This window comes from Arachis ipaensis, chromosome B03 (genome assembly GCF_000816755.2).
Source record: "Arachis ipaensis cultivar K30076 chromosome B03, Araip1.1, whole genome shotgun sequence".
In the NCBI taxonomy this organism is placed as follows: Eukaryota; Viridiplantae; Streptophyta; class Magnoliopsida; order Fabales; family Fabaceae; genus Arachis; species Arachis ipaensis.
This window is the reverse complement of record NC_029787.2, coordinates 123,350,701-123,367,458: the sequence shown is the minus strand read 5'-3', so window position 1 is coordinate 123,367,458 and position 16,758 is coordinate 123,350,701. Positions and strand designations below refer to the sequence as shown.

Here is a 16,758-nt window from a genome sequence, read left to right as displayed (position 1 = left end):
CCGCCGCTGAACTGTCGAGCCCAGAGGAGAGAGTCGTCGCTGTGCTGTCGAGAAGAGAGAGCTCGCGCAGAGAGGGAGAACTCGCGAAGGAGGGGTTGCTGTCCAGAGTCGCCGCCGTTCGTGCCTTGCCATCACCGTTCTGCCTTCCATCAAGCTCAAACCGTCACTGTTCATGGAGCTTGCCGCTGTCGCCGTTGAAGCCGCTGCTGCCGCCGTCACACGCGTCGCCACCGAAGTTCCCCTCACCGCAGTCGACGCCGATCTGAGCAGAGGAGAAGAGGAAGAACGACGGGAAAGGAAGGGAGTCATTCACGTCACCACCGTCGAGCCATACTAACCTCCAGTGAAGCTTCTGTTGCCGTCGTCCACAGAAAGGAAGGGAGTCATCCGCAGCCGACGCTGCTGCCTCACCACCATTTCTTCCTATCCCCTTTCCCCGGTTCTGCTTCTACATTCCCAGGTCATTTACTACATTTTTCTTTCAATTCTATTAATTTCATTTAATTATGTTAATTTTTCTTTGTTAGACTTAGTTAGATATGCATTTTGTAGTGGATTCTAGGTTGTTAGGTAGGCTGAACATAGTTTGTAGAGGAATTAGGTCTAGAAAAGTTTTGCTGTTTTGAACTAGCATTGATGGCAGCATGGAAACGCATAATGAGGGATCATTGGTTTCATTAAAGGTATGGAATCATTGTGAAAAACTTTGTGGTGATAGTTAGTCGGAGTGGATATCTGTTCCTGCAAATGAGCAGGTAGATTTTCTCATTGCTATATATTAGTCAGCATTGAACTGAAATTATTTAGTTATTATTTTTATAACCTAAATGAATGTATGAGAAATGACTCATTCATTCCTTTTTAACCTGGCCAAAATTTCTTAGGTACACCTAAATATGTGCAAGAGAAGTGTATCGTTCATTGCTTTATGTATATGTGTCTTTGTAGATATATATCTCATTTGGTTACACAAACTTTTGTCATGAACCTTGTATGAATATTTTTTGGCTTGTATGCTATTAATTTTTTGCTGTGTTGTCACTATTTTATATTACCAGGAACCCTGCTAGTAATTCAATGATGCTCCTATTTTCTAGTTTGTTGCTTTGGCCTTTTGAGGTTTCTCATTGTATGACAAGGTTCTTCTGTGATGAAAAATAGGTCTCGATGGTTTATTTTAAAGGAAGCACCACTAGGAATATTGGTAGCTTTTGTGGCTATGATGGAGCCCTTTTGTCATAGTTTAAGGAACACTAATATTCGCAATTTCTTAATTGTTTATTGAAATGTGTAGAACATGCACTTGAATTGTCAATTCTTGATAATTTGCATCCTTGATTGGTTAGTTTTGAACTTTGAGAACAGATTCTTAAAGAATTAGTTAATTTTAACTTGTAAGTTTTAACTTAATTTTTACTCTGATGAAGATAGTGTTATGTGTTATTTTTTAATTTTGATTTTCATTATTCATATTTGCAGGGATACAAAATTGATGCCAATATGTAGACTTTATATTGACCAAAATATGCTAGAAGAGTCAAGAATTATAAATTCAATATGATACAATTTTATGTTAGGAAAAAGTTGTGTTTAGTTGAATTTGTAGAACTTATTTTATTGTAAAAGAATCTAATTGACATGTAAGATATTTTAATTATCTATATGATTATATATTATATAAATGTTGAGTTAGCATGTTTAGAAAATTAATTAATAATTTGATATATCAATTATTTAATTAAATGTTTTAAAATCAACTTTCTATTTTTGTAAATAAAAGAATAAAAAATGTTACAAAAGTAAGTAGTATTTTGTAACAAAATATTATGACACAAAAATATAAATTGTTACGAAAAATATTTTAAAGGTAAAAAAGTGTTGTTACTTTCGTAACAAATTTTGGTTTTTGCATTAAAAAAATTTGTTACAAAATATTACTTTGAATTGTAACAGTTTCATTTTTTGTTACAAAAACTTTTTGTAACGGGACATACTGAAACGACCATTTTTTTGTTACAAATATTGCTTTTTCTTGTAGTGGGTCTTGATGCAATTTCTTGTTTTGTTGATTAAGCTATTCCAGTCATCTGTATTGCCATTGCCTCTGATCCATCCTTTCTTGACACTTCTTTGCATTCCACTTTGTCATCCCAGTAGGCTTCATATCTGAAGAGTCATAGAATTTTTTGGGTTGGCCTAGTGTTGAGGGGAAGAGGGCAATGATCCGAGGATATGGTTGGGAGAGCTGTGAGATTAGCATGGCTAAACAATTGTCTCTATTCCCAGTTAACCAATGCTCAGTCAATCCTTTCTCTCGTTACCACACCGTCTCTTGGGTAGCTGAACCAAGTGAACTTGCTCCCTTTCAACTCCATGTCCATGAGGTTATTTTTGTTCACCAACTCCTTGAACTTGTCTATTTGAATTGGTGGTTTCGAGTGCTTGCCAACTTTTTCTTCTTGACTTAGGACGTGATTAAAGTCACCAATAAAATAACTTGGCTCGCCTACCATATCTGTTGAATCATCTAAAGCTTGCCAAGTTCTTCTTCTATTCTTGAAAATTGAATTTCCATAAACAAAGCAACATTTCCAATCAGGGCCCTTATTACTTCTAATATTGGCGAAGATAAAGTTTTGACACCAAGAATAAACTGAAATAGCAACTTTTTCATTTCATAACAAACATAGACTACCGGATATATCTGAGATTCTACACAACAAAATATATTTTTAAACTGCAGCTTCCTAGCTATTTTTCTAATTTTCTCCTCCTTAGCTCTAGTTTTCATAAAGTATACTATGGCCAGCTTGTGCTTAACGCACAGATTGTTTAACTCGGAAGCTGTCGCAGTCACCACCACACTGCAATAGTTCCAACTTAGGATAATCATGGCTGAGGGTGGGGCATGATTAGGCCCGCCTCCTCAGCCGTGATTGTTGTTCCTTGTTCTGCCACTTCTCTGCTGTCTTTTTCTTGAATTAACAGGTTCTTGATTCTTTTGTTGTTCTTTGAAATTTGATCCTCACCCCAATTGGCTTCTTCCGTATTCCTGCCTTCTCTCTCTTCTCGCTTCCTTTTGATTTTTAGGTTGTACTGCAACCTTATGCTCAAGACTTCTTCCCAAATCTTCAAATTATTATTGACTTGATTGCTTGAATTTGACTCCTCTTCATCCTCTGATGCCAGCTCAACATAATAAATATGCCATTTTTTCGTTCTTGTAGGAATGTTTCTGCTTGTGGTTGTCAACGCTGATCCGCTTCTTTGGTTCATCTCTCATAGTCCATTTCATGTCCATGCCTATCCTTTTTCCTTCATCTTCTAAGCCCTATCTCCACGGGCCTTGGCTGTTGCTTTCCAGACATTCAACTTGATTATTTCTTTCTTAGGGAGTCAATGGTGACTTGTGGTCTCCTAAGATAGTGGCTGGAATTGCTTGTGGTCCATATGGGTGTGTTTTGGTTGAGCCCTTTTTGTTTGCTTCTTGAAGATTGACGAGTTCCTGATGGGCTTGCTCTTTTGTTTTGTTTGCTTCATTAGTGATAGTGTCATTGGGCCTATTCCAGCTAGAAGGCCCAGCAATGAAAGAGACTCCTTTTATTATTTCCTTTTCAACTCCTCTTTCTTTTTCCTTTATCATGACTTTTTTTGTCTTATCACCTCTCTTTCTTTTTGTTTCTTTTATGCTTTATAAGGTTGCTTCTAGAAGGTTAAGAGATGCACATTTCTTGATCTTCTGAGCCTCTTCCTTGTGGCAGCAGACTTACTTCTCTAATTTCTTCATCTCTTCGCCGCCAACTTTCTCCTTTTCTCCCATTCTAACCTTTTTGGATGACACCTTTATCCCTGGAATATCTAGTGACCCCTGGTCGTTTGCTCTGTCCTCTATGCTTTGACTATTCTCACCTTCCGCTTCTCTTATGTGGTGTTCACGCGCTTCTTCTTGCTCCTTGAGATGTTGCTCCCAATTTTCTTCCTATTCTTCTATGTTCAACGATCTCGCTCTTTCTGCCGCAAGCTCTTTGGTGTATCTAGGTTTTGATGGATCCCAACATGTCATGGCTGTTGGTTTGTTGCAGTACTTCTTTTCATATCCTATGATACTGCATTTGAGGCAAAAGTAGTTTTGAAGCCTCTCATACTTGAAATTGATCCAGGTCTTAGATTTATTGTCCCTGTTGAGACAAAATCCTGTTTGGAGTGGTTGAGTAACGTTGATGGCAGCTCTGCAGTGTAGATAATTTCTTTTAGGGTGTGTGTGGTTGGGGAAATTATAGAACATTTCCAAAAATTTTAAGATGGGAATATGAAATTCCTATGTGTGGTTCAAAGTTAAAAAAAAAACATTCCAAGGTAACTTTTATTCTTTGGAATTGAATTACCACTAATTCAATTTCCATCTCCCCCCTGGTTATCTTTCATTCCAATGGGAATGGAATGTAAATAATGAAACAAAAAGACTAAATTACCCCTATTATTTAATACTATATTTCACATTCTTCTTCATTTTTCTCTGAAGAACTAAACCCTAGCAGAGCAGTTTTTTTCCCAAATCAGAGAGCTTCACCAACGCCACCACCACCGGAGCCGGCACCAGCACCGACACCGCCGTTACTCTAAACAGAAGATTCGTCTCCTTCTCTTCTCCGATTCATGTTCGCACTGCTTTTCTCTGTGAATTTTCTTCGAATCTCATATTAAGGTTTGAGTTTTTTCCCAAATCAGTGGAGGCTTCACCAACGCCATCGCCATCGGAGCTACGCCGGCGCCACCGTTACCCTAAACGGAAGACTGGTTTCCTTCTCTTCTTCAAGTTCATGTTCGCATTGCTTATCTCTGCTCTTTGAATCTTTCATTAAGGTTTGGGTTCTTTTTATGCTTTCTACATCATATTACACTAATTTTCTGCAATAGACTGCTAATTTGATTAGTTATTTTTTATTTTGCTTGATTTCTTATACGCTCTTTGTGATTATGTTGCATGCAAACAACATGTTTGATGATTTGCCTCAATAAAGAGTTTAAGCTTTTGACATATTTTTACATGCTTAATTTGGCTTGAATCTGACAAAAACATATTTTTACATGCTTAATCTTGTTTTAATTTGGCTTTTTGTGCTGTGTACTTCATAAGCCATGCTACAATTCACTACTAAGCTTGCATTACTATTGCTCTGCTTCTTTATCCTGTTGTCTTGATGAATTTTACATACTAGTAACAATGTAAAGTTGTTTTGGTGGCAATCTAATTTTCAGCTACTGGATCTGTGGAATCTAGTTTTCCAGTTTTAAATTGTATTTTGGTGTGCATGTTCTGGTATACTTGTATGTTCTGGTGATATTTGTTACAGTTTCGTATGATAGTGCAAGTTTGTTCAATTATTCGATCTGCATGTTTACAGATTTTGGCATATAACAAGAAGTCCTTTAAGTTTTCCTCCGATGCTTCTTCAATTTATTTCTTCTGTTTTACTTGTTTGTTGATATATTTTAGACTGTTTGAAAATTGAATTAGCCAACTTTTTTAGTGGAACAAAGATCTGTTGTAATTGTATTTGTTGAGAACTGATATTTTCATACTGCTATTACTAAATTTGATATGTGATCACTGGTTCTTTTCTTTCTTATTAACAGCAACTCGGGAGTGGAATGACTCTTGTATGATTCCTATGTGCAATTAATGTTTTGATTCAGGTGATTTGAATAAAGTCTTGAATTAGATTGAAGGATGACTAGGTGAACGAGCATTAGTGCATTACCATTAATGTGCATGTAAAATTCTCTAAGCTACAATGAGCTTTGATTTATTTTTTCTTGATTTGATAAATCTGAATGTTAGTTTATATATAAAAAAATGAATTCTGTTAGGAATAAGTAGTATGACCACAATCCAATCAATCACGTGTCAAATAATTTGTTATTGTTATTATATTAAAATGTTAATATAATAACGTCCTTGATTAAATTTAGAGATTTATCATTGTGATAGTGATCACAATATTGAGAGATAAATCTTTTATAATTTAATCTAAATTGTTCTTGGTCATAAGATTATTAAAAAAGGACATTAATAATCCGGAAAGATCAATATATATATAATGGTCTTCATTTGATGAAGATTAATAGATCTCATTTATTAAATTATATATATATATATGGTGCATATAGAGATATGACCATTGAACTGACTCACTTTGAGAATTCCTAATGGTTATAATTACCGTATATTTGTCAATAGGATATTCTCAAGATGAACATAGTAATAGAGTTTCCTTTGACCTGCGACTGTCATAGTAATTAACAATGTATTTATTATACTTTGATTCCGGACACCTAATACCCTAGTGTGCTAGTTGAATGGATATTGGGTATGATTTAAATACTTGTAGAATTAATGATTAGTCAATAAGGAATCCGTCAACTCTCGGTAAAGAGTTTGAACTCTATGATTATAATGACTGAGATGAATAAAACCTTGGCCAAGGAGATTGAATGAATGAAGAAATGAGTTTCTTAGGTCATTCACAGTTCATTATAATAATGGTAATAAGTTAGAGTTTGACAATTAAACCATACTCTAAGGGTTAACCAAGAGCTGGAAAGATGGAAGGAATTATACTTTGTTCTTCTGAGGTTCTTAGTAAAAATATATTACTTCATACTATCGGGTCGTTGAGGAGTGTTGCTAGACGCCAACCTTGATTAGTAAATTTAGCATGACTAATTTACTATCCGCTTAGTATTGAACCTATGGGGTCACACACTAACGAGTATTCTAATCTTTGCTGTAGAATTATTTAATTATTAATTTGATTTGATCAAATAAATAATTATATTAATTCAAATGGAATATTATTATATTTTTTGCTAGCACCAAGAATATAATAATAATATGATAATTGAGAATATTAAATGAGATTTGAGAATAATTAGTTATTCTATTTCTGAATTTGAATTATAAATTTGGATGAGATCCAAATCGATTATGTTTTAAATTGTTATGATATGATTCATAAAATTTAAAGGATTCAGATTTAAAATTTCAAGATATGATTTAAATTTGAATTGAGATTCAAATTTAAAATCAGACAAATCTCATACTATATATATGTATGCCAAGAGTAGAGGAAAACATGAGAATGACAGAGAGAATAACAAGGGTTGTTATTCCTTTACCTCTACACACATAAATGTATGTGAGCCTAATTCTTGGAGAAGAAATTTATGGTGTGCAAAGAGTTGCAAGAGATTTCTCAATTTAGATCAGATATCCATTGGTCAAGGAGTTGACAGCAAAGGTTGGTCTCGGTGTGGATACGCATAGCGCCTTCGTACCATCGAAGGAGAAAAAGATTTTTACTAGCGTACTCAGGTATTTAGATCTGATCTATATATTGTATATTATTGGAATAAAATTTAAGCACAAAATAGATCTTTAAGGATTACTTTCTTTTCTTCCGCTGCGTGTTATGAACACATGGTAATCCTACAAATTCAAAAAGGAAAAATGTAAATTTTGGTACTACAATCAATTTCAATGCATTAATCTTTTAGTTGATTGACTTTGGATAAAAAAAAATGTAAGGTGATTCTCTTATAGTTATACTTTTCATTGAGTGACGTCTTGAAAGGGTACAAGAGTAAATAGATTAACTGATAAGTTCATTGATCCCCCCTTTTTTTGTTTAAAGTTTCTGTTTTTTCTGAAATGGGTGTCTCCCATGATTTCTCACTTCATTGGTCAATACTTTTGTGTCATTGAAATGTCTCCATTTGGTAATAATGTGTTTCTGTCTCTCTGTGTTTGTGTGTGTGCATTTTCAAGTAATGTTTGTTTTTCTTACTTTGCTTTTGGTAATTGATTTGCTTTGGTTTTAGTTCTTGATTGTCACTGTTAAAAGTGCTTCTAAATTTGATTCGTTGGTCATTTTTTGAACTCTGTCATTTGTTCAGAGAAATGAGATTGGGTTGGTTTGAGGCAAATACAGTGAATCTACACCAATGTATCAGCTTCACAAATTCGTAAGTGTTCAGATCTGAACCACAATACATTATTCCTAATATACTTTTTTTTATCTTATTCTTCTCCCTAAGTTCCTTGCTTCTAAATTTGGTTGGTAAATTTTGCTTATAATAACAGAGTTGAAAGACTTTTTTCTCTGATTTTTTGGAACAACAGTAGATACTTTATTTCTTTACCTTGTGTATTCAGTATCAAAATGTTTCTGTAAAGTTAATATTTCGTATAAGTTGACTCTGTTGCTATCTATCAGTGGTAATTGTTGTTTATGAATTGACAAAATTAAAATTCTCCTTCTCCAATTCTTCTTTTTTTTTTTTAAAGCACTCTTGCTAGAATGGTGGAATCTGAATTACATATGATCTACTCATAGCATTGGGTTTAGTAGGTATCACAAATTCACAATAATGCAGTTCATGAGTTGTGTGAAGATTTTCTTATTTCATTTTGTTAGCTTAATATATTTTTCTTAAATTCTATTGTATTTGGATTTTGGAAAATATAAAGTGGTAATTCTTACCTTTATTCTTTCTACATTTTAGCCTGCTATAGTAATCATTATATAGAATAAATAGTAAAGTCTTTTGGCTAAATATTTTAATATTTTTTTTTTACAGAATGGATCCCAAACAGAAAATGAGAGTTATTTCCTACTTAATTTTACATTTTGAATTAATGAATGACCTTATGGTTAAGTTGTTGATGATTTGTTATGTTTTGATTATATTGGAATTGAGAAAAAAAAGGAAAATGGAATAACAGTTACAGTAGGCAAGTAATAAGGGATGTTAGTGTCAATAGGATTATTTATTTTAGCGATCTAGCATGTATAAAAAATATAAGAATGGATAGGCGTGCCTTTCATGCATTGTGTAACATGCTTAAAGTGGTTGGAAAGTTAGAACCAAGTAGGAATATGAGTGTGGAAGAAATGGTTGCCATGTTTTAATATATTATAGCACATGACGTCAAAATTAGAGTAATAAAGAGATAATTTGTGAGATATGAAGAAACAATTAGTAGGCGATTTAATGATGTATTGCTTGCTATTTTGAGATGTCATAATCTCTTACTGATTAAACCTCAACCATTTAGCTAGGATAGAATGGATGAACAATGAAAATGGTTCAAGGTAATTTATCTTGCTAATGTTATTAAACTTAATATGCTTGGTGTGCTTTAGGATTGAGTTAATTGATCTCTTTTTTTGGATTTTAGAATTGCCTAGGAGCCTTAGATGGTACTCATATCAAAATCAATGTCCTTGAGGCTGACAAGCCTAGATATCGAAACAGAAAAGGTAACATAACAACCAATGTGCTTGGAGTGGTTGCTCCCGATATGCAATTTATCTATGTACTGGCGGGTTGGGAGGGTTCAGCTGCGAATTCTAGGATATTGCGAGATACATTATTTCGCAATGGGTTTAGTGTTCCCCAAGGTATTTTTATTGAGACTTTAGTATGTTATCAAAGTAACTATTTGATGTTTCATTAATTTTGTTCAATTTTATATGTCACAGTAGGTCATTACTACTTATGTGATGCTGGATATATGAATTGTGAAGGATTTTTGGCACCTTATAGAGGACAAAAATATCATTTGAGTGAGTTTAATCCACATAATCAACCCAGCACAGCTCAAGAGTTTTTTAATATGAAACACTCACAAGCTAGGAATGTTATTGAAAGGGCATTTGGAGTATTGAAAGCAAGATGGAGAATTTTAAGGGGAAGATCATTTTATCCTATTAAGACTCAAGGAAGAATTATAACTGCTTGTTGCCTTTTGCATAATCATATTAGAAGAGTGATGGTTGTGGATCCTATTGATGAGATAGAAGATCAAAATATACTTGGAGTAGATGGTAAGACGATCCACCATATTGAGACGAGTGATGCTTAGGGTAGATGGAGAGATCAACTTGTGGAACTAATGGAGGAGAAGACATCACGCTCGATAATTATAATAATTTTTCTATGTGTGAGGCTGTCTGTCGTAATATTGATTTTATTTTGTTGATGTATTTGTGTTCTTGTATAAGAGTTGTGCATGTATGCTTATTAGTGCTAGTAATTTGTTACTTTTGAGACTTCTTTGTAACTTTCATTTGGATAATAGTAATGCTTTTTTAGTAAATTTAATTGTGATAATGTTAATTTTAATTGAATATATTTGATATTAGGGGTATTTTAGTAAATTTGAAAAGATTAGAATTGATAATAATTTTAATTAAACATATTTTTATTAAGGGTATTTTTGTAAATTTTTTATTAGAAGTATTTTTGTAAATTTAAAATGTAAAAAAATAATAATTTTAATTAAACATATTGTTATTAAGTAAAATTTAGAATCAATAATAATTTAATTGAAGATATTTAATATTAGGAGTATTTTAGTAAATTCTAAAAATTTAGAATCAATAATAATTTAATTGAAGATATTTAATATTAGGAGTATTTTAGTAAATTCTAAAAATTTAGAATCAATAATAATTTAATTGAAGATATTTAATATTAGGAGTATTTTAGTAAATTCTAAAAATTTAGAATCAATAATAATTTTAGCTAAACATATTTATTATTAGGGGTGTTTTAGTAAATTTATTATTAGAGATATTTTGTAAATTAGAAAAAATTAATGTACAAAAATAATAATATTTAATTAGCTTTATATTTAATTTTTAATCATTAATATTTTAATTTGAATGAGTAAGGATAATTTTAACATAATATGACTAAAAAATTTAAACTCAACCAAACAAAAATTTATTCATTCCTAGGATTATTACATAACATTCCAAAACATTAAATTTTATAAACAAACATAAATATCTTATATTTTAAGTAATCTTTTCCTAGGTATTATATTCCTAAGAACAATATTCCTGCTAATAAAATTTAATCATTGAACCACACAAATCCTCTACTTCTTCTACTATTCGGATGAGTTCTCCAATTGTCTTTACCGTTCCTTTATTAAAAAGCTCAACTGGTATGCCATGAACTTGGATCCAGAACTCCACGTGGTCACGTCTTACATCAAGAACAGATTCATCGTACAACCATCTTTGAAGGTTCAACATATTCCCTCTTACATTCCATGGGCCATTTCTATGGAATCTCATCCCTAATTTGCTGTGCTTAAAGCTTATAAGCATTTTGTTTTTCTCCACTTCGGATATTGAGACATCTTTGGGATTGCCCCACATGCCAAGTATAGAGTTTTTGATGGCTCTAAACTTGAGTTCTTTGTCTGTAATGATTCGGCCAATCAGATTGAAGCAATTTTGGCTTGAAGTCAGGACTGGGTTGCAGGTTCAGGGTGATGGTGGTGCCTTCTATGGGTTCGATTTCCATATTTGGTCTGGCCATAATAAGAGGTAGTTTAGGAAAAGGTAGAGTTTAGCTGAGAGTACAGGGATATATGGGATTTAAGGCTAGGTAATGTGTATCTGGACCGTATAGTTACTTATATCTATATTGGCTAGCGCGATAATATATATAATATATATAAGATACCAAGGATGATCGGCACTCTAAATGCTGGATGAGGGAGAGGATTAAGTTGAAAGAAGAAAGATTAGCCGATATGAATGTTTACTGCCCATACAAGCTTGTAGCATAAACAGATGTGAAGCTATGGCTAGAAAGGGGTTAAAGATAATGGCAGTGTAATGGTTGGAGATGAAATGATGTAGGAAGTAGATGTTGGGGTAAGGTGTTTGAATTTGGTTAAGGTACAAAAGTTTGAAAAAAAGATGGTTCGGATAAGAAAATATTGAAGGAGTCAAGGTTTCAGGAAGCAGAACCTGGTGTTCTGAGGAGCTCTCCTAGTAAGAGAGAGTTCTCTCCATCGTGAGAGACGAGTCAGTTCTCTATACTCCTCTTAAGAAAAGATCTAAGACCTGATAGTTGATACTTTCTTTGGAATGTAGCAAAATTCATTCATGAATATCTCTAAATTTTAGTATCAGAGTCTCAAAGAACTTGTTGTTGGGCCTTATTTTTTTGCAGATACATCTGGAGGGGGTTTATTTGGAGATGGGCTTGAATAGTATTACTAATTATATGCTCAGTACCATCAAAATAAGCCCATGAAATTGGTGTAAGGGCCCAGATTAGTTGTTCTTTTGCTCGGACTTAAATATTTTGGTTCCTTCTACGAAAAAAAAAAAATTTATTTTGGTCCCTATATTTTTCTAAACATATAAACTTCCATGACCAAAAAGCCTTGAAAAAAAGCCTATTACACAAAACCACAAGAAAGAAAAAACTTTCTACTTATTAGTTTTGGGGGTAGTAGTAGTATAAATTTTAAGGATGTACGGCTTGGTGCACCAGCATAAACAATGATGCAATTACAAAATTAACTTTAATTTTGACTATATATTGTAAACATAAGGGTTATGTAATCTTTCCCTTGAGTTGCATATTTTCCTGTTCATACAGATTTGTGATAATTTAAAGAATGATGAGAAAAAGGGAAATCAAGTATATATTTCCTATTGCAAATTTCTTTTGTTCCTTTTTGCGGTGTCTAATGAGTCCAGGTTTCATTTAATTTTCTCTACTTTTCTTTTTCTTTTTCTTTTACTTTTTCCTCTTTTCACATTTCCCATACATTTATATTACTGCAAATCAACCACCAATTCTGATCTACTCTTACACTAGTAAATACTAAACAGTATAACCACCTACCTTACCCACTTAAATTATAAAATTAAACTAATAAATAAAGCAAAAATATCAAAGAAAACAATAAGGCTAAAATGATGAGAGCTACACAAAAAACAAAGAATTTGGTGACTAATGTAACATGCATTTCTTTCCTTGACTTGTCTTTATTTTATTTTTTACTGCACCCTTCTTGTCTTTCAAAAACAGGAATTAAAAGAAAACTGCAATCAATGCATGCTTTGGATCTTTATAACAAAGAGAAAAAGATCTGTACATAGCAGGTATAGTATTGAATCTTATTCTTCACAAAAAAAAGGTGTTATATCAAAATAAAGAACTTCTTGTATGATTTAATACTTTCTTTTTAATATATATTTTTTTTGTTGGCTGGCATTCAGTAAATATGTATTATTCTCAATAACAATTTATAACTTTAGTAATATTGTTAATTCAAGCTTTATGGGTGGGGCTTAACTTGTTTTCAATTTGTATAAAACAACTAATTATAATAAAAATTGTACATAAACATTAATTAACTTAAACTTAAAGTATTCATAAAATTAAAAAAAAAAGATAAGTTAAATTTAGAAAAAGAAAAAAGGGAAAAGAAAGAAGGCACATATACATCCATAGGGTGCTTCTTCATGTGTTTGTTTAGTCAACACATGGAATGAAGTAGACAAAGAATTAAAGAAGGAAGATGCTGCCATCAAAGTTGCCTTGAGATCAAGTTAAGATAGTACCTTTTTTTAGTCTTATCATCATGTTTCACTGTTTCTCTTGTTCTAGCATCCACCATACATAAAGCTGAATAATTTAGAGGAGACCAAAAAGCTTGTCTTCATTTTTTTGTGAATTAATAATTAAAAGGCCTAGCTTCATCCGTATCATGTAATCCAGACCAAAAACTAATTAATCAATTAATTAAAATTGTAGCACATTGCGTGATCGAAAAAATTAAACTTTATTTAGTGTGGTCCATTTATTATGTTGATTTGCATTGACTAATGTTAAGGTTAGGTAGGTGGGTATTTTCAGAGCTATAAAAGTGGACCCATTACAATAATTTAATTTTCTTAAAGCTTAAAGTGTAACACAGTAGTCTTTTTGTTCACATATATGAATGTTTTACACTAACCTGCATTCACTACTTATTAGTACTTATATATTATATACCACATATTAATTTCCTGTGCTCTGTTCTCACTTGTCACTTGTGACTTGTCACTGCATTGCCCTCAATTCCATGGAATTGGACATTGGAGTAACTCACTCAGATCTCTCTCTTGGTATGACATAATTACATACATGATGATACATGTTCCTTTTCTAATTTGTGATGTTAATTTTGCTTATTATGTTGTTGTTTGGTGCAGCTGAAGCTGATTCATGGTTTTCATCAGATACATCAAGTGGGTACCTTGAAGATGCTATTGCAGGCTGGGGAATTTGGTGCAACCACAACAATTTACCATCCTACTCCCAAAATCAAAAGGTTATAACTTATTTAGTGATATATGCATGCCTTTGTTGTTTTCTCCATTCTCTAAGTCATTCAATTATGACAGATGATGGACCATTATTTGGTTGATGAGGAAGATCTATTTCCAACATTTTGTTCATCCACAACACCACAAATCCTTCATGGTATGAACTTTGGTATTAGTCATTGTAATTGTAACTGAAACATATACTTATCCATGAAACACTGCAGGTAATTTCCACAAAGAGAGTAAAGAATTCAGCAATAGGAACCTGCCATCATCATCACCAGCATCTTTACAAAATGAACCTGCTCAGAGGAGCCTTTCACCTAGAGAATCAGATGCAAATAATGCTTCAGCTTCAAATTCAAGTACCAAACCTTTCACACTTGTGCAAACTTTCTTTCTTGCTTTGCTTTTCAACCTATTAGTTAGGTCTTTATGGCCTTATTATTTTTTGTTTCATGTGATATGTATCCATCAAAGAGGGTCATTGGAAGAAAATAGCATACCCATTTGAGCTAGTAAAGGCAGGAGGAGTAGAAGGGGAAACAACACTGAAAGACATAAACAACCAAATGCTAATGAGTCCATCAAAGCCAATTCCACATCCTGTTGCTAACTTATCAAGCACTCATCCATATGCATGCATTTCAGCTCGTAGTGGTTATGGCATTTCAGGAAAAGTTGTTACAGCACTTACTAGGATTCACACCCAGGGTAGAGGCTCCATTACCATTATCAGAACCAAGGGTTGAAAATTCCAATTAGGATTTTGTATATTACTTACACTTATTATGATATACCTTCATAATAAAATGTTGTTTGGCAGAGGTGTACGTATTGTGTTGCATTATAAGGTTAAATTTGAAATTTTGAATGGTGAGTTGTTATATTGATATGATAAGAATAATAATGCTGCTCTGCCTCTGCCAATGACTCTTGAATTGGTCTAAGGGAAACATTGTACAAGTTAGAATAGGAAACTATACACTATACTATTATTGGCTACATTATATTTTGCTTTTTAGACTTTAGATCAGCCAAATAATTAGGTAACGTGGTCGCTCACAGGCCCAAGAACAACATTAATTTATATTATAAAATTTAAATTGACAAGCACAATCGGAAAAATGCCATTATAATCGCTATAAAGACGGGACATTGTGGTTTATTGTCAAAAGAAATTAATCGCTATTATTGCTAGAGCGTGGCACATATCCCATAATTTCAACTTTTATCAATGCTTACATTTTGATTTTATGGCATGAGTGTTGAGATGTGAGTACCTAAAGTCTTATACTTACATAATTTGTCAAATGATCGGTAGCTTCAACCTATAGCTACTTTTGAATACAGACATAATCATAGCATTATTTACATACAAAATAGTTAGTTTGACTTTGAACTTCTTCAACTGCTGTTTGAAAATAGTACCATAACCAGCTCCAGTTGCACAAGAATAGATTTCCTTAGTTAAAGAATGTTGATGGCAATATGGCATATTTTGTCACCTTTTTTTTTTCCGTCAAAACCATTGCTTTTGAAAATAATAGATAAGAACTAATTTGCTGTTTATTTTGATATTGAAATGTGACGTATGAATACATTAACATAAGATATACCTAACGGCACGCTCCACCCTTTGGCTGGATTGATTCGCCAAAATAAACCAAACAAGATAGGTAATTTCTTATTAATAAAAAAAATAAATATTACGTTTGAAATATGTTTATTCTTTTTAAGTATTTATCTGCTACGGCCTTGCGCTATTAAATTACATTCATTTAAAATTTAAGCAAGCTTGATTTGTGTTTTGGCAATGAGAATGTAATATGATGAGAATCTTTGAGAGGTATCCTATGGAAGTAGTGAGAGAGTTATAGGGTGTAGGGCTAAGAAAACATGATCCTGAAATGCAATTGCATATTTATAGGTGAAGAGTCACTATCACTCATATATTTCTGGTGACACAAATCACCATGCACCACCACATTCATTTAAAGCTGTAAGCTGAGGCTGAATGCATGCCACTTTCGGCAAAGTACATCCATTCAGTACAGAAAATGAAACACTACTCTTGTTCTCTCTATATCTATCCATCTCAATCAAATGTGTGTAGCAAACACAAACAAACTCAAATACGTTAAAGCACTTCCATTCCACGCACAATATATAATAATATTAAAAATGTTATCAAAACATAGATTAACTATTTCTTTCATTTTTTTACCAAAGATACTCTTAGGTAAATATGGAAAAATGATATATGTCATTTGAGTTATAGCTCGTTGACTAAATAATTTACCAAAGATAGGAAAACTTGAACCTGGTACGTCTTAAGTGAGTATAAGGAGACTATGTCATTTGAGCTATAACTCGTTACCGTAGATTAACTATTTCACACACTAAAAAGTTGTAGTCTTAATGGATATATAGATAGATCAAATATACTGAGTATATACTAACATCAATCATCAAAATTAGTTACATATTTACACACATTACACACTCACATCTAAGAATTTTATTTATTACTTTATCATCTTTAAAATTTAAAATCTGGTGCAAT

At 32.7% G+C, this 16,758-nt stretch overlaps 2 protein-coding genes across 5 annotated transcripts; both read left to right on the top strand.

Moving 5' to 3' along the window:
• Nucleotides 3,742-10,162, top strand: LOC110270372 (protein ALP1-like). 4 transcript variants are annotated; one of them, XM_021119585.1, is made up of 6 exons: nt 3,742-4,356; nt 4,523-4,863; nt 5,638-5,697; nt 7,957-8,025; nt 9,242-9,464; nt 9,546-10,162. In XM_021119585.1, exons 4-6 carry the CDS (start codon nt 8,005-8,007, stop codon nt 9,926-9,928), a joined length of 627 nt encoding a protein of 208 aa, XP_020975244.1. In that variant the 5' UTR covers nt 3,742-4,356; nt 4,523-4,863; nt 5,638-5,697; nt 7,957-8,004; the 3' UTR covers nt 9,929-10,162. The 4 variants fall into 4 exon arrangements, with proteins under 4 accessions (XP_020975244.1, XP_020975245.1, XP_020975242.1 ...); XM_021119586.1 differs by having other exon boundaries at nt 3,742-4,863; nt 9,549-10,162; XM_021119583.1 differs by having other exon boundaries at nt 3,742-4,863.
• LOC107631419 lies at nt 13,814-15,162 on the top strand. Its single transcript, XM_016334854.2, has 5 exons — nt 13,814-13,991; nt 14,079-14,197; nt 14,271-14,349; nt 14,417-14,557; nt 14,673-15,162. Exons 1-5 carry the CDS (start codon nt 13,949-13,951, stop codon nt 14,942-14,944), a joined length of 654 nt encoding a protein of 217 aa, XP_016190340.1. The 5' UTR covers nt 13,814-13,948; the 3' UTR covers nt 14,945-15,162.